The sequence below is a fragment of the Ooceraea biroi genome, chromosome 10 (genome assembly GCF_003672135.1).
Source record: "Ooceraea biroi isolate clonal line C1 chromosome 10, Obir_v5.4, whole genome shotgun sequence".
NCBI classification, from domain to species: Eukaryota; Metazoa; Arthropoda; class Insecta; order Hymenoptera; family Formicidae; genus Ooceraea; species Ooceraea biroi.
The window spans coordinates 1,989,585-2,008,089 of NC_039515.1; the positions used below are offsets into that span (position 1 = coordinate 1,989,585).

At 32.1% G+C, this 18,505-nt stretch overlaps 3 protein-coding genes across 4 annotated transcripts; all 3 read right to left on the reverse strand.

Moving 5' to 3' along the window:
* Positions 1-1,265: 1,265 nt before the first annotated feature.
* Positions 1,266-4,886, reverse strand: LOC113562686. The gene is made up of 9 exons (XM_026972802.1): positions 4,836-4,886; positions 4,577-4,696; positions 4,363-4,480; positions 4,020-4,281; positions 3,447-3,563; positions 3,213-3,303; positions 2,170-2,315; positions 1,693-1,822; positions 1,266-1,521 (listed from the first exon to the last, which is right to left on the reverse strand). The coding sequence occupies exons 2-9, from the start codon at positions 4,610-4,612 to the stop codon at positions 1,408-1,410; spliced, it is 1,014 nt and encodes a 337-aa protein (XP_026828603.1). The 5' UTR covers positions 4,613-4,696; positions 4,836-4,886; the 3' UTR covers positions 1,266-1,407.
* A 1,058-nt stretch (positions 4,887-5,944) lies between these two features.
* Positions 5,945-11,584, reverse strand: LOC105282311. Of its 2 annotated transcripts, none has more exons than XR_003407046.1 (9): positions 10,973-11,584; positions 10,743-10,862; positions 10,529-10,646; positions 10,185-10,446; positions 8,471-8,587; positions 8,202-8,292; positions 7,185-7,330; positions 6,543-6,837; positions 5,945-6,228 (listed from the first exon to the last, which is right to left on the reverse strand). XR_003407046.1 is itself a non-coding variant. In XM_026972801.1 (9 exons), the coding sequence occupies exons 1-9, from the start codon at positions 11,114-11,116 to the stop codon at positions 6,175-6,177; spliced, it is 1,182 nt and encodes a 393-aa protein (XP_026828602.1). In that variant the 5' UTR covers positions 11,117-11,583; the 3' UTR covers positions 5,945-6,174. The 2 variants fall into 2 exon arrangements, 1 of the variants encoding a protein (XP_026828602.1); XM_026972801.1 differs by having other exon boundaries at positions 6,708-6,837; positions 10,973-11,583.
* Positions 11,585-13,735: 2,151 nt separating this feature from the next.
* Positions 13,736-18,193, reverse strand: LOC105282310. Its single transcript, XM_026972794.1, has 9 exons — positions 17,571-18,193; positions 17,302-17,421; positions 17,088-17,205; positions 16,744-17,005; positions 16,171-16,287; positions 15,936-16,026; positions 14,894-15,039; positions 14,417-14,546; positions 13,736-14,245 (listed from the first exon to the last, which is right to left on the reverse strand). The coding sequence occupies exons 1-9, from the start codon at positions 17,712-17,714 to the stop codon at positions 14,132-14,134; spliced, it is 1,242 nt and encodes a 413-aa protein (XP_026828595.1). The 5' UTR covers positions 17,715-18,193; the 3' UTR covers positions 13,736-14,131.
* Positions 18,194-18,505: the final 312 nt, after the last annotated feature.

The following is an 18,505-nucleotide window of genomic DNA, read 5'->3' on the forward strand; positions in this document are numbered from 1 at the left end:
AATAACATCGTATCAATTGCTAACCAAACGCGCTATGACGAAACGTGTGGAATTCTGCAAGACGATAAATGGAATGTTTGAAGATGGAGAACTTGATGCAAAATTGATAATTTACACGGACGAAGCACATTTCTGGCTAAATGGTTATGTTAATAAACAAAATTATAGATTTTGGGGGTCGGAAAATCCCAACGTTTCCCTGGCTAAACCTTTACATCCACAAAAAATAACAGCATGGGCTGCGATCTCGGTAAAAGGAATTTATCTGCAATTCTTCGAATCAACAGTCACTGGTGAAAGTTACAAGCAGCTTCTCGAAACACAATTCTTCCCTCATGCAAAAAAAAGAGGCCTGGTCAGAGGATTTCATTTCATGCAGGATGGAGCGACACCACATCGAACCCAGGAGATCTTCGAAACAATCCATAAAGTTTATGGCAATCGAGTCATCGGTCTGGGATACCCCAAATTTGCCCAGGGGGGGCTAGAATGGCCACCGTACTCGCCGGATTTAAATCCATGTGACTTCTTTCTTTGGGAATACATTAAGGACCATTGTTATGCCGGAAATCCAGAAACAGTGTCAGATTTAGTAGTAGCTATTAAAAAGGTCGTCAGCAACATTAAAGACGACATGTTAGAAAAAGTTTTCACAAGTTTTCGTAAAAGAATTGATTTTTGTATAAATTCAGATGGTGCACACTTTGAAAATATTTATCATTAGCTTACTTGATTATTAGCATATTTTTCATTAATAAAATAAACTGATATACAAACATTTTGCTAAATTTTATTTATACCCATTAAAAACTGCAGACTTTCCTCTTTCCAACGCAATTTTTGTTTTTTCAATAACTGCATATGTTTAAAAATGACAGCTGATTAGTTTCAGCAACTTCCCATGGGACACCCTGTATAATATTTATTCTATCAAATATAACAATATATCTGGTGCCCAAAATACATGATGTATACAAACAACACATATTTATGACATATAACACAGAAACTACTCAGAAAATTTTTTATCACTTATCTTTGTATGTACGAACAATTATTTGTAGGCAAATATGCTTACACACAATAGTTACATCTACTTCGATATTTCGTCATCATTGCATGATCACAAATACATAGCGTGTATAACAGTAAAATATGATATAGCCGAAGTTATAAGCTGAAACGAAAATTTTCTTTTGTATCGATAATAATCATTAAAACGTAGTAAATGTTAATTATTAGAGGCGACTTTACCGTTTCAATTATTTTTGGCGATTTCAATGATCTTGATACATATTGTCAAGAACATCTGACTAATTTGCGAACAGTTCCTGCCGTCGTTTCTTGTTTACTAAGAAGTTATTAACAAAATAAGGCCGAGTTCCCACAGGACGTGAACCACGAGCTTTAATCATGCTTTCTTGCACACCCTATAGTTATTGGTGTGAGCAGAACAGCATGATTCACACTCTTGGCAAATCGGCCTAAATCGATGAAGTCGCTCCTAATCTTAACATTTACCTTAAATATGTATCAGTACGTGTATCCAGGTGCTAAGTATATGCATTGAAATTATTACTCATGTTACTATACATGGTGTGTCGGAAATTATACATGGTAACCAATTGCAAGATAAACATTTACTGATTACTATCAATTTTCAATACATCCCATATCCATAACATTTATTACCGTAGAAAATCCTTCTATGGACAAAGTAAAAAGACCACCCACCACTATCTTATGGCCCTTTATAGCTGTTTGCATAATTAAGAATAATTTTTGGATCGGTAATGGTGCTACATACCAAAGACTATTATACCTAAATATTTAATTAAACGATATATTAATATTTCTAAGAAAAATTAAAGTTTAAGCGACATGCACATAAGACAGTATATGTAAAAATATAATCGCAGGTTATGTCAGATACACACACAAACGATACATGTATTATAATTACAATACATATTTAGTATTATTATTATTATACTATACATATTTAGAACATAATTGTATAGTTATGTTTCATCACATAATTTTACAATTAATAACAAATATCGTATAATATTCTTAATGCTTGCCCAAATAAGTATTAAGATAAAAAAGAATCAGAAACAAACGGTTATATCATAAACTACGCACACTTATTTATACATCATTACTTACGTAGATTCTAGTAGTTCTACACTATGTTCAGTATAAGATTGTCCAAGAAAATTTGCCACAAACATATATAGTAAACAAGCATACAAAACCACACAGCACACCAAGATATCATACCAATCATTGGCCTTTATTATAGCAAGGTATAGCTAGAAAAAAGTATTGTATGTAATAAAATATTGCACACATGTCTTTATACGGGTATATGAAAACAAATTAATATCAGGAAAATACAGTTTACATACAGTCACACAGTCTAAAAAAATAAAAAATACAGTGGCAGTGCCACGGAACAAATTATAGATTTACAGTTCTCAGTAATAATAAGTCTTGCATTAATATTTTATCACACTGAAGAAATTGATGAAGATATTAGTAATGATAAAGGTAGGAGGACCGCGCGCTCGTTGTTGGTTACAAGGCAGTGAGCAGCGATGCCAGAAAGTGTACTTTGGAGCATGCGGTGAGGATAAAGTGGGAATAGTCTCGCGAATTGTCGCTTTCTGGTATCACTGCCTCCACCGCGCCTTACTGTGCCCTCTTACCGACGGCCTTGCTGCACGAGCTGTGCACTCATACGTTAATATCAATCGTTAACTCGGTTAGTATTGCGAAAATCACAAAATGGTACAAGACTCAGCTAAGTCCAAACTATATGCCATTAACTGGCGGTAACAGAGTTATGAGACACCCTGTATATTCTTATATTAGGTGCTTAAAATAGTTCGAAAGGTACGATTTCCCTCACAAGACGAATTATTTTTTCGTCACGGAATCAAACTATGCCTGACAGATTGCAAAAGGCTATTGACATCAACGGCTCTTGATAGCAAAATAATCAATACTTTGATTAAAATAGTATATGTCATGTCATTGTTGTTAATAAGTAAACATAGCTTGATTATATGAATTACTGTAAGTACTTAATATAATACAAACCTTATATTTATATAACAATTCTCAAGATTGTGTCCGTAATTCTAACTTCAAAAGAGATAAACATGAAATAAATAGAGGTTTACGTTACAATAATAAGTACTACTTACGCGAAAGAGAAGGCAACTTAAAGAGAGTACACCAATTAACAATAACGGAAAATACCACAAATCAAATGCAAGTAACATGCGTTTGACGAACCTTCAACAATAGAAAACATGTATTTAGTAACGTTACACCTAATTATTGTCAAAGCTATAAATCTTTGACTGCAATTATTCACACAAAAATGAATATTAATACGACCAATAAAAAAGCACATTAATTTGTACTTGAAAACTAACTCCATCGTTCTTCTATGAATGTAAACTGAAATACAAATGCTCCGATGCATGAATTGTATTTTTCGGTCAACAGGAATTGCCAACGTATGGATGGTCACCGTATTTTCTATTAAACAACTGAAAAAGATTTAAGCCAATGTTAGATTATGTAATATATTGCGCTAGATTTGATGCAATTTCTTGAGTAATTTTTTGCTGCAAGAATTGCTTGCTGTTGAAATGTATTGTGTTTTATACTGTACATCTTATTTGACGCAAGATTTGCCCAAAATGCACTTGTATACGCAATAACAAAATTATCTTTTTATAAAAAAAGGTACAAAAAAGCGCCAACATATAAACATCATGGCGCATGCCAGCAGACAAAACTATTGCTCAGAAATAAAGCACGTTGTCAATATCTTGCACAATTGACGAAACACATGCAATTTACTTGCACTTTGTGTATGATATTCTGTGATCTTTCTTGCTTTAAAAATTGCGTCACATCTTGTGCAATAGTCTAAACTGGACTGTATATAAAACCGTTGGTTGATCGCTTATATTCTTAATAATAATATTGTGCATGCTAACCTTGCAATTCTATATGTTGCACAACAGTGTTTTCCTAGCGTAGCCAAGAACGTCCCAGTCGTAATTACCGTACACAAGCCAATCCCTAATAATAGCACCTCTTCCATAATATACAAAAAGAAATATTGCTCTTTATCGACAAAAATTTCCAAATCAATTTCAAATTTACGTGGTCGGGATTCATTCATCGGTATGATAACATCAAGAATGACGGGACTACATTCAATAACCGTAAATACAAATACACACATAAACACAATTGCTAAGAAAAGACATAAATCGAAATTAAAATGCAACCCAATTAAAATGACAAAACACATGATTTCATTATTTATTCACTTACTACACCCAAATACTGCGAAAACATACGATACAAAGAGATATTCTTCAAATATTTTAATTGCGTCACTATTTTCAAACATTTTCCAATCCAACTGTATATGTTCCAACATTTGCTTTATCTTTCCTCAAACAGGTATATCACAATTTGCAGTACACCGGAATTAAAACTTTTACAACATGTATACAACACATAGAAAAACGTAAATAATACTCACAGATTCAGAATTAAAATAGAAAGAATAGTAATTCATAGCATAAACACAACCTATGCAGATATAAGAAAATCTTTTTAGATTACAATCCGTGTTACACGTTGTCGTTAGAAACGCTGTAAACTACAAAAAGTACAATGGCGGAAATCTAATAATGATAATAAGATGTTTAACAATATAAAACTTTGTGTATATATATATATATATATAATATATATAAGCATAATGTTCATAAAGTAAGTAAAGTAAGTCACAGGAATACCTGACAAAATATATGCAGCAATATGCAATGGAGAAAAAAACTGCTTGCATTCGCCAGATGAATAGTTCTGATACGGCCATAATCCCATAGCCATAAACATAATTCGATGAATCTTATAACAGCGTTCGCCAACAAATACCATTCTGCGCGACGAACGGAGCAGCTTTGTCAAAAAAACGTTCGACCAATTTTCCGACAAATACTGAATTTTTTCTTTTTTAACAAAATTCTACTGTCTCTTTACTATTATTAAGACGAGACAAGAGAAAAAATAATTTAATAATTTGCTATCATTTTCCTTTATTATACTATGAAAAATAGATGTTACTGTAGATGCACCGAACAATGTGGAAGTATCGATATGTGCTATACTTAAAACACATTTCACGAAATAAGTAAATTGAGCGTAATAACGAAACTATATAGATATATTTCGCTCTCCAATTATGTAAACGCAAGCGCTATAGGCAGCTATACCTTCTCGAGCTTCAGGCCTCAGTAGATCTTGTGCGACTGATGCGTACACATCGATGTGAAATAGCATGCAGCATGTGCACGTGTTTTTGACTGTATCTCTTATTCATTATTTATCTGTCATTCATCTACTTGTTGTTTAACTAAGGTATAAAGTTTATTCTTGTACGTCTAATGATATAATATAGGCATGCTGATATTTAGCAGCATTACATCAGTATCTTTGATTGGACGCGCAAATAAATAAATAAATATATATATATATATATATATATATATATTTAAAAGAGAATATCTTTTGTTTGATGCCATATTTTAAATTACAAATTACTTCTAAATTACGCATTGCAATATTGTATCACTGACTTATGGAAGAGGAAAATGTGTTTCACTAATGTCTATACTAAAATTCAATAACAATTGACAAATTTTAAAAACTGCAAATTCGTAGTTTAAGTTTGATGTAAAATAGATCGATTACAGCACGTATTATTATATTTCACATCTATTGCAACAATTAAAAAATATATTATCATTATTAATTTGTTATCACACAATATCACTTATAATATAAAAAAATCAAATTTAATAATAAGTACTTTATAAAGAATAATATAATAATAAGTAACAAATAATTTCATAAAGCAGGAATATTAATATAATATTTATTCTATCAAATATAACAATATATCTGGTGGCCAAAATAGATGATGTATACAAATAACACATATTTATGACATATAACACAGATAGCTACCCAGAAAATTTTTTATCACTTATCTTTGTATGTACGAACAATTATTTGTAGGCAAATATTCTTACACACTAATTACATCTACTTCACTATTTCGTCATCATTTCATGATCACAAATACATAGCGTGTATAACAGTAAAATATGATACAGCCGAAGTTATAAGCTGAAACGAAAATTCTCTTTTGTATCAATAATAATCATTAAAACGTAGTAAATGTTAATTATTAGAGGCGACTTTACAGATTTCACTGATCTTGATACATATTGTCAAGAACATCTGACTAATTTACAAACAGTTTTAGCCATCGTTTTTTGTTTATTTAGAAGTTATTAAAATAAGGCCCACGGGACATGAACCACGAGCGTGAATCATGCTGTCGTACACACCCTAGTTATTGAAGTGATCAGAACAGCATGATTCACGCACTTGGCAAAGCGGCCTAAATCGGTGAAGTTGCTCCCAATCTTAACATTTACCTTAAATATGTATCAGTAAGTGTCTTCAATTACTAAGTATATGCATTGAAGGTAGTACTCATGTTACTATACATGGTGTGTCGGAAATTATACATGGTAAAGACGATAAACATTTACTGATTACTATCAATTTTCAATACATCCCATATCCATAACATTTATTACCGTAGAAAATCCTTCTATGGACAAAGTAAAAAGACCACCCACCACTATCTTATGGCCCTTTATAGCTGTTTGCATAATTAAGAATAATTTTTGGATCGGTAATGGTGCTACATACCAAAGACTATTATACCTAAATATTTAATTAAACGATATATTAATATTTCTAAGAAAGATGAAAGTTTAAGCGACATGCACATTAGACAGTATATGTAAAAATATAATCGCAGGTTATGTCAGATACACGCACAAACGATACATGTATTATAATTACAATACATATTTATTATTATTAATATTATACTATACATATTTAGAACATAATTGTATAGTTATGTTTCATCACATAATTGTACAATTAATAACAAATATCGTATAATATTCTTAATGCTTGCCCAAATAAGTATTAAGATAAAAAAGAATCAGAAACAAACGGTTATATCATAAACTACGCACACTTATTTATACATCATTACTTACGTAGATTCTAGTAGTTCTACACTATGTTCAGTATAAGATTGTCCAAGAAAATTTGCCACAAACATATATAGTAAACAAGCATACAAAACCACACAGCACACCAAGATATCATACCAATCATTGGCCTTTATTATAGCAAGGTATAGCTAGAAAAAAGTATTGTATGTAATAAAATATTGCACACATGTCTTTATATGGGTATATGTAAACAAATTAATATCAGGAAAATACAGTTTACATACAGTCACACAGTCTAAAAAAATAAAAAATACAGTGGCAGTGCCACGGAACAAATTATAGATTTACAGTTCTCAGTAATAATAAGTCTTGCATTAATATTTTATCAAACTGAAGAAATTGATATTAGTAATGATAAAGGTAGGAGGACCGCGCGCTCGTTGTTGGTTACAAGGCAGTGAGCAGCGATGACAGAAAGCGTGCTTTGTAGCATGCGATGAGAATAGAGTGGGAATAGGCTCGCGAATTGTCGCACACTTTCTGGCATCACTGCCTACATCGCGCCTTACTGTGCCCTCCTACCGACGGCCTTGCTGCACGAGCTGCGCTTTCATACGTTAATATCAATCGTTATTTCGGTTATTATTGCGAAAATGACAAAATGGTACAAGACTCAGCTAAGTCCAAACTATATGCCATTAACCGGCGGTAACAGAATTATGAGACACCGTGTATATTCTTATATTAGGTGCCTAAAAAAGGTTGTAAGGGAAGATTTCCCTCAAAAGATGAATTATTTGTTCGTCGCGGAATCAAACTGTTGCCTGAAAGTTTGCAAAAGGCTATTGATAGCAACGGCCAATTTTTGATTAAAATAGTCATCTCATTGTTGTTAATAAGTATAATTAGCTTTTATTATACGAACTACTGTAAGTACCTACGTAATATAATACAAACCATATTTCTATATAAATATTCTCAAGATTTTGTCCGTAATTCTAATTCAAAGGAGATGAACGTGAAATAAAGAATTTTATTATAATAATAAGTACTACTTACGCGAAAGAGGAGGCAACTTGATGACAGTACACCAATTAAAATTAACGGGAAATACCACAAATTAAACGAAAGTAATTTGCGTTTGACGAACCTTCAACAACAGAAAACATATATTTAGTAACGTTATACCTAATTATTGTCAAAAAAGCTATAAAATATATAAAATATAAAATATATAAAAAAGTTATAATCTTTGACTGCAATTATTCATACAAAAATGAATATTAATACAATCAATTAAAAGCCCATTAACTTGTATGAAAACTAACTCCATCGTTCTTCTATGAATGTAAACTGAAAGACAAATACTCCGATGCATAAATTGTATCTTTTGGTCAACAGGAATTGCCAACGTATGGATGGTCACCGTATTTTCTATTAAACAACTGAAAACGATATAAGCACGTGTTAGATTATGCAATATATTGCGCTAGATTTGACGCAATTTCTTGAGCAATATTTTGCTGCAAGAATTGCTTGCTGTCGAATTGTATTGTGTTTTATACTGTACATTTTATTTGACGTAAGATTTGCACAGTATGCACTTGTATAAGCAATCATAAAATTACCTTTTTATAACAAGGGGTGCAAAAAAGCGCCAAGTATATGCGCTTGAAGAACGCGTTTAAAGAAGAACTCTATAAAATTAATGATATCAACAGATTGCTCCAACTATAAAAATGGCTATTTATGCAAACCAAAAAATCTGTTATTTACTTTATTATTATTTTTTGGCCGATATTCATAATCGATTCTTATTTAAGACTGTCTTAAGTACAATCATAAGATGTTTAAATCACACAGCCGTATTAGCATCTTAAGACATGAGGTAATACTTGGTGCTGCTAAACCGAATCAATATGTTAATTAGTTGCCCTAGTATTTAAATCTTATCTACAGATTATAATAATTTCCTTACAATCTAAATTACATAATTACAAAATTTGCCGAAACACATAAAATATATGTTACAAATATAGTTAAAGTTATTCTGTACTTAATTCTAATGTCACACACACACACACACACACACACACATGCACGCACGCACCCACAAGGGAAAAAGAAAGAGAATAAGGGGTAACTAACATATCGATTCGGTTTAGCAGCGCCAAGTATTGTCAAGTAATGTACTTAAATACGAGTCATCTCGAGCCATCTAGTAATGAAACAGCGAACAGTTACATCATTTCCTCACCCCTTTCCGCGAACCCCCTTGCCCTTATTTGGCAATGATGATGGAGAAATCGGAGTATCTTAATCGTAAAATCGTTACATTTCGAAATTTACATCGCAATATCTCCGCTCGTAGGACACGTATAAGAAAAATAAAAACACTTTTCTTATGCAAATCGAACCCAAGCTATCCATTGAGCCTACTTAGAAGTTGATCGGATTAGCCGTTATTGAGATAATCTGATAAACTGATAATCTACGTCTCTCGAAACGTCGTCTCGCGTAAAAGAGGCATTTTGTCTTCTCGCGCTGCGCGTACACTCGGCGGGAGAAATTATCGTTCGAAGTTCGAAATGTGACGATTTTACGATTAAGATATTTCGTTTTCTCCATTGTCAAGTGAGGTCAAGGGGACTTGCTGTAAGAGATGAGGATTTCCTATATCATATTGATTCATTTTAACAGCGCTAAGTATTTTGAAAAAATACTTATTCGTATTAAACTAACAGATGTATATACTTCTTGTATTAGTGCAGCTAGTTCAGTTAAAAAGAACAGATCTTGAAACAAACAATCGTCATGACGCATGCCAGCAGACAAAACTATTGCTCAGAAATAAAGCACGTTGTCAATATCTTGCGCAATTGACGAAACACATGCAATTTACTTGCACTTTGTGTATGATATTCTGTGATCTTTCTTGCTTTAAAAATTGCGTCACATCTTGTGCAATAGTCTAAACTGGACTGTATATAAAACCGTTGGTTGATCGCTTATATTCTTAATAATAATATTGTGCATGCTAACCTTGCAATTCTATATGTTGCACAACAGTGTTCTCCTAGCGTAGCCAAGAACGTCCCAGTCGTAATTACCGTACACAAGCCAATCCCTAATAATAGCACCTCTTCCATAATATACAAAAAGAAATATTGCTCTTTATCGACAAAAATTTCCATATCAACTTCAACTTTACGTGGCCGGGATTCATTCATCGGTATGATAATATCGAGAATGACGGGTCGACATTCAATAACCATAAATACAAATACACATATAAACACAAATGCTAAGAAAAGACATAAATCGAAATTAAAATGAAACCCAATTAAAATGATAAAAAATCATGATTTCATTATTTATTCACTTACTACACCCAAATACTGCGAAAACATACGATACAAAGAGATATTCTTCAAATATTTTAATTGTGTCACTATTTTCAAACATTTTCCAATCCAACTGTATATGTTCCAACATTTGCTTTATCTTTCCTCAAACACGTATATCACAATTTGCAGTACACCGGAATTAAAACTTTTACAAATTGTATACAACACACAGAAAAACGCAAATAATACTCACAGATTCAGAATTGAAATAGAAAGAATAGTAATTCATAGCATAAACACAATCTATGGAGATATAAGAAAATCTTTTTAGAATACAATCCGTGTTACACGTTGTCGTTAGAAACGCTGTAAACTACAAAAAGTACAATGCCGGAAATCTAATAATGATAATAAGATGTTTAACAATATAAAACTTTGTGTATACAGTATATAAGCATAAAGTAAGTAAAGTCACAGGAATACCTGAAAAAATAAAGCGCAGCAGTATGCAATGGAGAAGAAAACTGCTTGGATTCGCAAGATAAATGGTCTCTGATACGGCCATAATCCCATAGCCATAAACATAATTCGATGAATCTTATAACAGCGTTCGCCAACAAATACCATTCTGCGCGACGAACGGAGCAGCTTTGTCAAAAAGACGTTCGACCAATTTTCCGACAAATACTGAATTTTTTCTTTTTTAACAAAATTCTACTGTCTCTTTACTATTATTAAGACGAGACAAGAGAAAAAATAATTTAATAATTTGCTATCAGTTTCCTTTATTATACTATGAAAATTAGATGTTACTGTAGATGCACCGAACAATGTGGAAGTATCGATATGTGCTATACTTAAAACACATTTCACGAAATAAGTAAATTGAGCGTAATAACGAAACTATATAGATATATTTCGCTCTCCAATTATGTAAACGCAAGCGCTATAGGCAGCTATACCTTCTCGAGCTTCAGGCCTCAGTAGATCTTGTGCGACTGATACGTACACATCGATGTGAAATAGCATGCAGCATGTGCACGTGTTTTTGACTGTATCTCTTATTCATTATTTATCTGTCATTCATCTACTTGTTGTTTAACTAAGGTATAAAGTTTATTCTTGTACGTCTAATGATATAATATAGGCATGCTGATATTTAGCAGCATTACATCAGTATCTTTGATTGGACGCGCAAATAAATAAATAAATATATATATATATATATATTTAAAAGAGAATATCTTTTGTTTGATGCCATATTTTAAATTACAAATTACTTCTAAATTACGCATTGCAATATTGTATCAATGACTTATGGAAGAGGAAAATGTGTTTCACTAATGTCTATACTAAAATTCAATAATAATTGACAAATTTTAAAAACTGCAAATTCGTAGTTTAAGTTTGATGTAAAATAGATCGATTACAGCACGTATTATTATATTTCGCATCTATTGCAACAATTAAAAAATATATTATCATTATTAATTTGTTATCACACAATATCACTTATAATATAAAAAAATCAAATTTAATAATAAGTACTTTATAAAGAATAATATAATAATAAGTAACAAATAATTTCATAAAGCAGGAATATTAATACAAAGTGTCCCATGGGAAGTTGCTGAAAGTAAACGATTAGTTCTCCCCTCCATGACTTCAGAAAGGGTCTTACGGTTAACGGTCGTTCATCTGAGTGTCCACAGTTTTATTCTGGTTGCAAGTCCGTGCGCGTCAAAATGAGTAATCTGACGACGGAATAAAAGATTTATCTTGTCGAGTGCTTCTTTTCCAGAGGAAAAGTTTATAGCAATGCTTACAGGGGGTTTCGTTCTAAATACGGAACACATAAAGTTAAGAGCGAAAACACGCTGAAAAGGTTAGAATTTATTATTTATTTAAATGTATTATTTAAATGTATTATTTATTTAAATGTATGCGTTACGTCACTCCATTTTTTGGCAATAAATCTGCATTAAAATAATGTTTTGTGTTATTTTTATCAGAATTATCGATAATTTTATGCAGTATGGAACTATCCAAGATCGTAGATATGATCTGCCAGGTCCTTCTGTATCTGTAGCTGCAGAAGAAAACATTGAAGATATTAAGAAGTATTTTGAAGAGAATCCAAATTCTTCCATTCGGAAAGCTGCCCAAGCTCTTGAAATATCCAAAACAACGTTACACAGGATTTTAAAACATTTCCTGAAAATGCATCCCTATAAAATAACATCGTATCAATTGCTAACCAAACGCGCTATGACGAAACGTGTGGAATTCTGCAAGACGATAAATGGAATGTTTGAAGATGGAGAACTTGATGCAAAATTGATAATTTACACGGACGAAGCACATTTCTGGCTAAATGGTTATGTTAATAAACAAAATTATAGATTTTGGGGGTCGGAAAATCCCAACGTTTCCCTGGCTAAACCTTTACATCCACAAAAAATAACAGCATGGGCTGCGATCTCGGTAAAAGGAATTTATCTGCAATTCTTCGAATCAACAGTCACTGGTGAAAGTTACAAGCAGCTTCTCGAAACACAATTCTTCCCTCATGCAAAAAAAAAGAGGCCTGGTCAGAGGATTTCATTTCATGCAGGATGGAGCGACACCACATCGAACCCAGGAGATCTTCGAAACAATCCATAAAGTTTATGGCAATCGAGTCATCGGTCTGGGATACCCCAAATTTGCCCAGGGGGGGCTAGAATGGCCACCGTACACGCCGGATTTAAATCCATGTGACTTCTTTCTTTGGGAATACATTAAGGACCATTGTTATGCCGGAAATCCAGAAACAGTGTCAGATTTAGTAGTAGCTATTAAAAAGGTCGTCAGCAACATTAAAGACGACATGTTAGAAAAAGTTTTCACAAGTTTTCGTAAAAGAATTGTTTTTTGTACAAATTCAGATGGTGCACACTTTGAAAATATTTATCATTAGCTTACTTGATTATTAGCATATTTTTCATTAATAAAATAAACTGATATACAAACATTTTGCTAAATTTTATTTATACCCATTAAAAACTGCAGACTTTCCTCTTTCCAACGCAATTTTTGTTTTTTCAATAACTGCATACGTTTAAAAATGACAGCTGATTAGTTTCAGCAACTTCCCATGGGACACCCTGTATAATATTTATTCTATCAAATATAACAATATATCTGGTGCCCAAAATAGATGATGTATACAAACAACACATATTTATGACATGTAACACAGAAACTACTCAGAAAATTTTTTATCACTTATCTTTGTATGTACGAACAATTATTTGTAGGCAAATATGCTTACACACAATAGTTACATCTACTTCGATATTTCGTCATCATTGCATGATCACAAATACATAGCGTGTATAACAGTAAAATATGATACAGCCGAAGTTATAAGCTGAAACGAAAATTTTCTTTTGTATCGATAATAATCATTAAAACGTAGTAAATGTTAATTATTAGAGGCGACTTTACCGTTTCAATTATTTTTGGCGATTTCAATGATCTTGATACATATTGTCAAGAACATCTGACTAATTTGCGAACAGTTCCTGCCGTCGTTTCTTGTTTACTAAGAAGTTATTAACAAAATAAGGCCGAGTTCCCACAGGACGTGAACCACGAGCTTTAATCATGCTTTCTTGCACACCCTATAGTTATTGGTGTGAGCAGAACAGCATGATTCACACTCTTGGCAAATCGGCCTAAATCGATGAAGTCGCTCCTAATCTTAACATTTACCTTAAATATGTATCAGTACGTGTATCCAGGTGCTAAGTATATGCATTGAAATTATTACTCATGTTACTATACATGGTGTGTCGGAAATTATACATGGTAACTAATTGCAAGATAAACATTTACTGATTACTATCAATTTTCAATACATCCCATATCCATAACATTTATTACCGTAGAAAATCCTTCTATGGACAAAGTAAAAAGACCACCCACCACTATCTTATGGCCCTTTATAGCTGTTTGCATAATTAAGAATAATTTTTGGATCGGTAATGGTGCTACATACCAAAGACTATTATACCTAAATATTTAATTAAACGATATATTAATATTTCTAAGAAAAATTAAAGTTTAAGCGACATGCACATAAGACATTATATGTAAAAATATAATCGCAGGTTACGTCAGATACACGCATAAATGATACATGTATTATAAGTACAATACATATTTAGTATTATTATTATTATACTATACATATTTAGAACATAATTGTATAGTTATGTTTCATCACATAATTTTACAATTAATAACAAATATCGTATAATATTCTTAATGCTTGCCCAAATAAGTATTAAGATAAAAAAGAATCAGAAACAAACGGTTATATCATAAACTACGCACACTTATTTATACATCATTACTTACGTAGATTCTAATAGTTCTGCACTGTGTTCAGTATAAGATTGTCCAAGAAAATTTGCCACAAACATATATAGTAAATAACCATACAAAACCACACAGCACACCAAGATATCATACCAATCATTGGCCTTTATTATAGCAAGGTATAGCTAGAAAAAAGTATTGTATGTAATAAAATATTGCACACATGTCTTTATACGGGTATATGAAAACAAATTAATATCAGGAAAATACAGTTTACATACAGTCACACAGTCTAAAAAAATAAAAAATACAGTGGCAGTGCCACGGAACAAATTATAGATTTACAGTTCTCAGTAATAATAAGTCTTGCATTAATATTTTATCAAACTGAAGAAATTGATATTAGTAATGATAAAGGTAGGAGGACCGCGCGCTCGTTGTTGGTTACAAGGCAGTGAGCAGCGATGACAGAAAGCGTGCTTTGTAGCATGCGATGAGAATAGAGTGGGAATAGGCTCGCGAATTGTCGCACGCTTTCTGGCATCACTGCCTACATCGCGCCTTACTGTGCCCTCTTACCGACGGCCTTGCTGCACGAGCTGTGCACTCATACGTTAATATCAATCGTTAACTCGGTTAGTATTGCGAAAATCACAAAATGGTACAAGACTCAGCTAAGTCCAAACTATATGCCATTAACTGGCGGTAACAGAGTTATGAGACACCCTGTATATTCTTATATTAGGTGCTTAAAATAGTTCGAAAGGTACGATTTCCCTCACAAGACGAATTATTTTTTCGTCACGGAATCAAACTATTGCCTGACAGATTGCAAAAGGCTATTGACATCAACGGCTCTTGATAGCAAAATAATCAATACTTTGATTAAAATAGTATATGTCATGTCATTGTTGTTAATAAGTAAACATAGCTTGATTATATGAATTACTGTAAGTACTTAATATAATACAAACCTTATATTTATATAACAATTCTCAAGATTGTGTCCGTAATTCTAACTTCAAAGGAGATAAACATGAAATAAATAGAGGTTTACGTTACAATAATAAGTACTACTTACGCGAAAGAGAAGGCAACTTAAAGAGAGTACACCAATTAAAAGTAACGGAAAATACCACAAATCAAATGCAAGTAACATGCGTTTGATGAACCTTCAACAATAGAAAACATGTATTTAGTAACGTTACACCTAATTATTGTCAAAGCTATAAATCTTTGACTGCAATTATGCACACAAAAATGAATATTAATACGACCAATAAAAAAGCACATTAATTTGTACTTGAAAAACTAACTCCATCGTTCTTCTATGAATGTAAACTGAAATACAAATGCTCCGATGCATGAATTGTATTTTTCGGTCAACAGGAATTGCCAACGTATGGATGGTCACCGTATTTTCTATTAAACAACTGAAAAAGATTTAAGCCAATGTTAGATTATGTAATATATTGCGCTAGATTTGATGCAATTTCTTGAGTAATTTTTTGCTGCAAGAATTGCTTGCTGTTGAAATGTATTGTGTTTTATACTGTACATCTTATTTGACGCAAGATTTGCCCAAAATGCACTTGTATACGCAATAACAAAATTATCTTTTTATAAAAAAAGGTACAAAAAAGCGCCAACATATAAACATCATGGCGCATGCCAGCAGACAAAACTATTGCTCAGAAATAAAGCACGTTGTCAATATCTTGCACAATTGACGAAACACATGCAATTTACTTGCACTTTGTGTATGATATTCTGTGATCTTTCTTGCTTTAAAAATTGCGTCACATCTTGTGCAATAGTCTAAACTGGACTGTATATAAAACCGTTGGTTGATCGCTTATATTCTTAATAATAATATTGTGCATGCTAACCTTGCAATTCTATATGTTGCACAACAGTGTTCTCCTAGCGTAGCCAAGAACGTCCCAGTCGTAATTACCGTACACAAGCCAATCCCTAATAATAGCACCTCTTCCATAATATACAAAAAGAAATATTGCTCTTTATCGACAAAAATTTCCAAATCAATTTCAAATTTACGTGGTCGGGATTCATTCATCGGTATGATAACATCAAGAATGACGGGACTACATTCAATAACCGTAAATACAAATACACACATAAACACAATTGCTAAGAAAAGACATAAATCGAAATTAAAATGAAACCCAATTAAAATGATAAAAAATCATGATTTCATTATTTATTCACTTACTACACCCAAATACTGCGAAAACATACGATACAAAGAGATATTCTTCAAATATTTTAATTGTGTCACTATTTTCAAACATTTTCCAATCCAACTGTATATGTTCCAACATTTGCTTTATCTTTCCTCAAACACGTATATCACAATTTGCAGTACACCGGAATTAAAACTTTTACAAATTGTATACAACACACAGAAAAACGCAAATAATACTCACAGATTCAGAATTGAAATAGAAAGAATAGTAATTCATAGCATAAACACAATCTATGGAGATATAAGAAAATCTTTTTAGAATACAATCCGTGTTACACGTTGTCGTTAGAAACGCTGTAAACTACAAAAAGTACAATGCCGGAAATCTAATAATGATAATAAGATGTTTAACAATATAAAACTTTGTGTATGTATATATATATATATATATATATATATATATAAGCATAATGTTCACATAAAGTAAGTAAAGTAAAGTCACAGGAATACCTGACAAAATATATTGCAGCAATATGCAATGAAGAAAAAAACTGCTTGCATTCGCCAGATGAATAGTTTCTGATACGGCCATAATCCCATAGCCATAAACATAATTCGATGAATCTTATAACAGCGTTCGCCAACAAATACCATTCTGCGCGACGAACGGAGCAGCTTTGTCAAAAAAACGTTCGACCAATTTTCCGACAAATACTGAATTTTTTCTTTTTTAACAAAATTCTACTGTCTCTTTACTATTATTAAGACGAGACAAGAGAAAAAATAATTTAATAATTTGCTATCATTTTCCTTTATTATACATTGAAAAATAGATGTTACTGTAGATGCACCGAACAATGTGGAAGTATCGATATGTGCTATACTTAAAACACATTTCACGAAATAAGTAAATTGAGCGTAATAACGAAACTATATAGATATATTTCGCTCTCCAATTATGTAAACGCAAGCGCTATAGGCAGCTATACCTTCTCGAGCTTCAGGCCTCAGTAGATCTTGTGCGACTGATGCGTACACATCGATGTGAAATAGCATGCAGCATGTGCACGTGTTTTTGACTGTATCTCTTATTCATTATTTATCTGTCATTCATCTACTTGTTGTTTAACTAAGGTATAAAGTTTATTCTTGTACGTCTAATGATATAATATAGGCATGCTGATATTTAGCAGCATTACATCAGTATCTTTGATTGGACGCGCAAATAAATAAATAAATATATATATATATATATATTTAAAAGAGAATATCTTTTGTTTGATGCCATATTTTAAATTACAAATTACTTCTAAATTACGCATTGCAATATTGTATCAATGACTTATGGAAGAGGAAAATGTGTTTCACTAATGTCTATACTAAAATTCAATAATAATTGACAAATTTTAAAAACTGCAAATTCGTAGTTTAAGTTTGATGTAAAA

Coding starts and splice junctions, on each gene's coding strand:
- LOC113562686 (XM_026972802.1), bottom strand. CDS start 4,612: ATGAATTACTATTCTTTCTATTTTAATTCTGAATCT. Junction 4,282..4,362: donor TTTCGCAGTATTTGGGTGTA/GTAAGTGAATAA, acceptor GTCTTTTCTTAG/CAATTGTGTTTATGTGTGTA. Junction 1,823..2,169: donor GTAGAACTACTAGAATCTAC/GTAAGTAATGAT, acceptor TTAAATATTTAG/GTATAATAGTCTTTGGTATG.
- LOC105282311 (XM_026972801.1), bottom strand. CDS start 11,116: ATGGTATTTGTTGGCGAACGCTGTTATAAGATTCATCGAATTATGTTT. Junction 10,447..10,528: donor TTTCGCAGTATTTGGGTGTA/GTAAGTGAATAA, acceptor GTCTTTTCTTAG/CATTTGTGTTTATATGTGTA. Junction 7,331..8,201: donor CAAGTTGCCTCCTCTTTCGC/GTAAGTAGTACT, acceptor ACTTTTTTCTAG/CTATACCTTGCTATAATAAA.
- LOC105282310 (XM_026972794.1), bottom strand. CDS start 17,714: ATGGTATTTGTTGGCGAACGCTGTTATAAGATTCATCGAATTATGTTT. Junction 16,288..16,743: donor GCAACATATAGAATTGCAAG/GTTAGCATGCAC, acceptor AATCTTTTTCAG/TTGTTTAATAGAAAATACGG. Junction 16,027..16,170: donor ATTCATAGAAGAACGATGGA/GTTAGTTTTTCA, acceptor CTATTGTTGAAG/GTTCATCAAACGCATGTTAC.